We start from the raw sequence: 7174 nt of genomic DNA, 5'->3' as shown, positions 1-7174 counted from the left end.
GGCGTCTTTAGGGGAAAGTCCGTAGGAGTCAATTGCCGAGTGTGGAGTAACACGCTCTGGAAATTCACAATTTCGTCGCCGTTTAAAAAAAACAAAAAAAAAACATAGTCCAGTCCATACAACTTGATTTCAATTTCGAAAGAAATACTGGACTATATTAAAAAAAAAAAAAAAAACGGCAACGAAATTGTGAATTACAGGCAGACCGTATAAGTTTACGTGGAGCAGGTGGATCAGATGCTGCCGGTGGATAGGGGTCTGCTGATGGAGTGGGTTCTGAAGGAGCAGGGGCTGGTTCCTCCAAGGACAGAACTTTTGGAGTTCCCAGAAAATTCTGCTTTCGGCCGGAATACCCAGGTGTCCAAAGAGCTTGATGAACTTCATGGAAGGCTAGGATGCTCATGAAGATTATTTCACATTAATCCGGGAGCTGCAATGCAGAGGATTATGGGGTGAATTTAAGTGTTTAATGAGTTTAAGGACCAACTCGAACACAGTGGTGTGTTTGAAGTCTATGCTGAACACAATGCTATGGATGAGGACCAATTCAACAAGATGTTCTATAACGCAGAGCCACTGCCTCTGTTCAGCTCCTATCTCTGACCATCATTACAGGTATCACTTTAGAAAATAAAACAATTAAAAAGATTAGCACTATCCATGCTGTGTTGCTTTGACTGGGTTACAGTAGGTCAACATTAGATTAGATTAGATTATTAGATTATCAACATATTCTGTCCTGTGTGAATGAGCTGTTTTATCAGCACCTGTCACTGCAAGCACATTTGCTGTGAAGAGGTTATGTATGTAAAGGTCCAAGGACAAGTAGTCACTATCAAAGATGTGGCAAACATTATGTTGTATTAGTACATGTTTTAGTACAACTATGTCATTAACTACATATTATATCATAAAAAGATTAATTATGTGTTATGCACTATGAGAGAGAGACCACACCAAAGGCAACGCATTTCTGTCTTCATTTGCCATTAATGTGGTTTGGTCTTCATCATTTAATAATGGCCAAATGTGTTCACATGTGCTAGTGCATTATAGCTTTGTGAAAGTAGACATAATTTGTATTGTGTCATTAATTATGTCTGTATATGAGTAGATCAAAGAGAGTATAACAGTGCTTCCACTGAATCCCAGTCTGAGGGTAGCCTCTGAAAGCCAGTCATGTTAATATTTTCTAGACAGTTGGTAAAATACCAGCAAGTGATGCAATGACTGTGTAACACCAGGCAATGTCTCATATTCTACTATATGCCAACTTGTTTGATTACTTTAGACTTAAATGTTGGATCCGTAATGAGCAAATGGCCTCACAGAGGATTCAAAAGGGAATGTTCTGGTGTGGGTAAATCAGATAAATATTCCATTCTTGTCTAATGCTACTTTGGCCTCCATCTCTCTCTCTCTCTCCCTCTTTATCTACCTCTCTCCCACTCTCTTTTTCCCTCCCTTTCTCTGTCTCTCTTCCGCTATCTATCTCTCTTTCTCTCTCCTGCTCTCTCTCTCTCTCTCCCTCTACAAACACACACACACACACACATCACAGTCACAGGGTGAGAGAGAGCACTGTGGGATGACAGGAACAGAAGGAAGAAGGAGGAGAGCAAAAAACGATGGGGGAGTAGCCAGCCATGTGGGGTGGAAAAACGAAGCAAGCAGATGAAGATGAAGCCAAAGTCTGGGCTTAAAGCATATGATCACAGCTGCGCACGGTGCACACACAGGCCCGTGGAGCCACATCAATGAAGGGGGGGGTCAGGGGAACGGGGAGATACCGCTTGGATATAGGAAGAGAGGAATGTGTGAGGCATCATCGGAGGAGTGCAGGATCCCTCTGAGACAAGACTGACCCATGGGTACATGCTCTCCTTCATTAAAACATGCTCCTCTTCCTCTCCTCTGCTCTGCTCACCGCTCCTCTCTAGCATGGGCTGCTCACGAGCACAAAGCCCCTGAGTGCATTTGCCTTGATATTTTGTCAGATAATTACAGTTTTTGCATTGCCTGGTGGTAGCTAATTTTTCATTAGTCTTCAACACACCACCCCTCTGTCTCTCTCTCTCTCTGCCCCCCATTCTCTCTTTTCCTCCTCCATCTATTTGTTTCTCCCTGTTCTCTCTCTCCATACCTCCCTCTCCCTCCCTGTTCTCTCTCTCTCTCTCTCTCCCTGTTCTCTCTTTCTCCATACCCCCCCTCTCTCCCCCTCTAAATCTGTCCGTTCTTTTTCTGTATTTGTTGGTCCTTGACGAACTATTACTTTTTTTTACCTTTATAGATAATATACACAAGGCTGTTTAAAACATTACAGGAGGTTAGAAGGGTGAAAGTAAGCTGCATGTCATAATAGCTTATTTCTGCATGGATGGCCTCTTTTAATTGTGGCGCATTTCCCCATTCATCAGTGTGAAACATTTGGCTCTGTAATGCTATAATGAGTGTGTGCACCATTTAGTCTGTCAGGCTGAAATACAATGTCAAATGTTAAGAGGGTAATGGGTGCACTATTAGGGAACACAAAAAAGGATCCTTGCAGAAATGCTATTCTCTAAATCTAATGAGTAGATAGGGAAAAAAAACATATGCAAAAATATAAATGTATATATTTATACAGATAAAACAGAGAGTGTGTGAAATATGGCTACGGCCAGATGGAAGGTCATTTCAAAAGATTTCTTGCATGGCTCTAGCACAGGACCACAGGGGCACACCAGGTGATGGATGGATCCAGTTTGTACTTTATGTGCTGAAAAGAAAAAAAGGCCTGGTCCATTCAGTGTGTGTGTGTGTGTGTGTGTGTAGTGGCTAAGTGGCACCATCTCAATTAGGGGCTGGGCCATTCAAACCCCTACTGTTGAGTGGCTTCACTAGTATAATGACTGTGAATGTGAACTATCAGGGAATGTTAGAGGGACCAGTCTCTCCTGCAAACACAGATGATTACCTTTCTACAGTAGTTTGTAATTTCTCTTTCAATCTCTTGCCAAAAATGTGCCAGTACATTCTGCACTGTACAGTACATTCTGTGGTGGCGCAAACCTTCTTTCGTTTGTGACACCAAAACCAACGAGTCCTGGACCTGCAATGTGTTTGCAAACTCAAATGTTCAACAGTGTAGGGCTTAAACTACAGCCCTGTCATACTGCCCTCCTTTGAAGAAAGAATCAGTCCTGTAATCAGTCCAGTCAATCAATCCACTGCCCCCCCTCTCTCTTCTTATGAGTCTTTCCCTCTGTCTGTTACTTCTCACATCTCCTTAATGCGATAGCAGGAATTAAATCACAGTGAGAGAGTACAGTGGAAAAGATAACAGTGACACAAAAAACATGAGAAGGAACAATTAATGTCCTTGGCTGTTAGAGCCTGCCCTGTCAGCACATCGAGCAAATGTGAGATCGCTAATGGGTTCCGCAATTAGGCCGGACAATGCAGCCTTGTCAATACTCCCTGAGGGAAACTTTTACTTTCATAGGCAGACGAGCCGGGTGGTGTAGGGTGCTATCTGACAGCAAAAGCGGACACTTTTTTTTCTGTCTTTATATCACTTCAGGAAAAGAGTCTCGTAGAGGAAGGTTTTAATGAGGCAGGGCTGGGGCGTCCTTTTGAAATATTCAAACAGTTTGTTTGTTGGCTGTGTGTCTTCTGACACTGTTTTTCGCATAATACTGGCTTTTGTATACTGTCTATCCATTTTTTCCCTCTACAAAAGTGAATAATGTCAGATTAAATAGACAACATTAGTGTCAGTCGCTGCTAAAACTAAAGTGTCATTATAAATGTAACTACTTTGTCAATGGTGAGAGGCATAGTCATTTGGATTAGTATAAATATGTTACTTTACAACTCTAATAATACTGGAATACTGCAACAATTGAAAGCTTCTGCCAAATTAATAATTGGGTAGCTTAGCTTGAGTGTATTCACCATCTTCAGAATGATTATTCTCAGGCCATTACATTAAAATAGACAATAAAATGAAAGCCTCAAACTGCTCCTTTCATAACTCTAAGAACACAGCAGAGGCAGATTAATTAAAATAAAATTTGACACAGCTGAATCTCAAAGTACTGAATCAATCACCAGCAGCAGCAGCTATGTGATACCCAGAGAGTTGGTTGGATGATGGTGGGTGGCTGTGTGGGTGAGCTAGTGCCCTGCTACCTTTGTCGAGATTTGGAGAGAATCCTGAAATGCATTCCCTCTCGACTACTTCTAGGCTCTCCAAGACTTTAGCGCTTACAGTAAATACTTTGTGAGTCATAAAGTTAAAACTGATACACCCGTTATGTTTAGTTGATCCTCTTTCTGCAAGGTAGGAGCTACTTTTTGCCTTAAGATACTTTGTGAATGCAGGCGCAGGAATTCAGTCCCTCTGGACTAGTCTTGCCATTTTGAGTTGCTTCAGGCAACACGCACCTGTCATTGTCTAACAAATGAATCTCTCATTACTACTCTCCTTGCCGTGGTGGAGATGTCTCGGGGGTGCGCACAGGGCTTTGTAAATGGAGCTATTGAGTAAGGTGGTGAGGGGCTTGTAGTATTAGCTGTCTAATGCTAAGGTGCTAATGCTCTCCATTTACAGTAGTTGTTCTGTCTTTGTTTGAGCACTTTCTTCATTTTTCTCTGTAATTGAGGTCTTGGGAATAGTTTGTCTTCTACTTGCCCTCGGCTGTTACACTTTAGTAAGAGTAGCAAATATTAGTGGTGTTCCTGAGAGGATGAATATGTCCTTACACAAGTATGCTCTTCTGTAATCTCATATGGGTAGAAGTAGGACTTGATAATGATAATAATAATTTGATAAGCACTGGATTTCTTATCAAAGGCATGGTTCTGTGCTGTGTAACTAACTATGGGAGCACTGTGCATTATGAACATATGCATGTGTGTGCGTGCACACACACACATACACAATCACACACACACACATAAACAATCACACACACATACACAATCACACACATATATACAATCACACACACACACAGATTAACAAAATTAGTATATTTTGCATTATGTTTATGCACAAACATTGTGAGCATTATGTGGTATTTTGGTGCGTATTCACCTAAAGAGTCCTAAGATTATGGAGAAGGAAGATTGCATGGTGACATCTAGTGGCCAATAAAATGCTTCACTGCAGGAGAGAATATTTACTCTTTAGTGCATCTGAGGTGACCAACCTACTTCAGTCTGGCTGGTTATCAGGTGAACAAACAGAAACAACAGACCATAAGTGAACTCCCCGACCCCACCATGGCTGTATTTGGGTTCACATTTAGAGGCATTTTTATTTCAAACTGAAGAATCAAGGCAAACTACGTCAAATCACGAGGTGAGGACATGTCACGGAGAGCTCTATCCATCTATTGTATATCAAAGAATTATTTTTTTCTTTTTTTTGACCTAATTTTACCACAGGGTGGTGCTAAAGCTCCTTGATGTCCTCAGAGTGTTGCTTGCAGCTGTACCTGGTTGCAGTGTTTACTCTACAAGGGCTTTGTGCATTCAAAGTCCAGATGCATTGCATCAGAGGCAGAGAGTACCCACTCCACACAGTCTAGAAACAGAAGTGCATAAAACTGTCAACTACTTCAAGCCAAATCAGGGCAATACTAACTTGTAAGTATTGGACTGCAGTTATCTCCCCCAGGTGAGTGGCATCAAAACCTGAATAACATCACCAAGAAGAAGACACCTACAGTTCAGACAGAGTACAGAGTATTTTTTAAAAACCAAAATGTTTGTAGATCAATCTATGGTTTACTTTTCCCACTTTAGATATAGTATTTTCAACTTTATGGTTTGTGACATTGTTTTGATATAGATAGTCAACAACTGGTGCAGTGTCCTAAGCTTCAGCATCAGGGCTTATCTTCTGTTTGAAATGAGTTTGCTAAGGTTCTCTCTGTTTAGGCTTCTCTCTGTTTAAAAGAGCTTTGCCGCGTCACTGTGATCTAAGGGGTTTCAGGCCTTGGGCCCAGAGAAGTTTCTTGATGAGTTTTCTGAGATGGTTTCAAAGACTTAATGTCAAAGAACCAAAATGACTCAAACTGAAACTAAGCTTAAATTGAATTTCTGAAGTGCGATTTTGGTCTTCCTGATTTTTTTAGCCGCCACAATGACGTTCCAGAGGTTGCTGTTTGCCCTGGGGCTTCTCCTGTCTGTCTCCCTGTGTGCCCACAGCCAGTCTGCAGCGGTCAAGCAGCGCTATCAAAAGTTTGTCACCCAACACATCAACGGCAACATGAATGAGTACATCTGCGACAAAGAGATGCGCTCGCGCAAGATCACTCAGACCGACAGCAACGACTGCAAGGTGACCAACACTTTCATCCAGGCCTCGGCACAACTGGTGAAGCGCATCTGCGGCGAGGCGGGCACACATTACCGTGGCAACCTCTTCAAGAGTAACCAGCCCTTTCCTATCATCAGCTGCACACACCGCGGCGGGGCGCGCTACCCCAAGTGCGAGTACCGCGGCCACAAGAGCACACGCTACATCGCTATCGCCTGCGAAGACGGCTGGCCAGTGCACTACGAGGACGACGACCTGGTCATTGTCCAGCAGTGACCCACTGCATTGGGACTTTGTCTTAATAAATCCCTACTCCAATCCCATTTGGTCATCCTAGATTTTTCTGCCTCTCAGTTTTCTGGTTTGATCTTTTCAATTCAATTTAGTAATATAAATATAAAGATTACTGTAAGTATTATTTTTATTAAATTACATTTATCATTTAACAGACGTGAATAGCCTACTTTCAAAGGGAGATTTTCAGATTGATCCTCTTAAATAATTTCTTATTTAAGTATTACATAAAATACAATAAAAGTAGAATTAATTTACTGAGCCAGTGTCTGTTGTTTTTATCATGACAAAATGTCCTGATTAGTTAAATGTATCATCATGATAAAGATAAAGTTGTGCCCACAATATTTGCATATCTGATAATTAACATAGGCTATGTTAACGTAATTACCAACCATTTCATACGGAAATTCTAAAAAAACTATGTTTTTTAATACTTCAAAATAACATTTGATGAATAAACCTTACATTTTTCAGTAGCCATTGTGTAGATTTGAACAAAATCTAGTTTGTTTTTTACCGGGGCTTTTACTGCCTGAAATTTTGTTTACCACGCTCAGAGTTTAGTGC

The 7174-nt window shown here is 41.4% G+C and overlaps 1 protein-coding gene across 1 annotated transcript; it reads left to right on the top strand.

The window, feature by feature from the left end:
- The first annotated feature begins 5511 nt into the window (after nucleotides 1-5511).
- Nucleotides 5512-6633, top strand: LOC121681131 (ribonuclease-like 3). Its single transcript, XM_042060712.1, has 2 exons — nucleotides 5512-5665; nucleotides 6126-6633. Exon 2 carries the CDS (start codon nucleotides 6134-6136, stop codon nucleotides 6584-6586), a length of 453 nt encoding a protein of 150 aa, XP_041916646.1. The 5' UTR covers nucleotides 5512-5665; nucleotides 6126-6133; the 3' UTR covers nucleotides 6587-6633.
- The last annotated feature ends 541 nt before the right edge of the window (nucleotides 6634-7174 follow it).

Source organism: Alosa sapidissima, chromosome 14 (assembly GCF_018492685.1).
Source record: "Alosa sapidissima isolate fAloSap1 chromosome 14, fAloSap1.pri, whole genome shotgun sequence".
Classification (NCBI taxonomy): domain Eukaryota; kingdom Metazoa; phylum Chordata; class Actinopteri; order Clupeiformes; family Clupeidae; genus Alosa; species Alosa sapidissima.
This window is presented reverse-complemented; position numbering and strand designations above follow the sequence as displayed.

What these genes read in the sequence shown, in the direction of transcription:
- LOC121681131 (XM_042060712.1), top strand. Translation starts at nt 6,134, where the DNA reads ATGACGTTCCAGAGGTTGCTGTTTGCCCTGGGGCTTCTCCTGTCTGTC.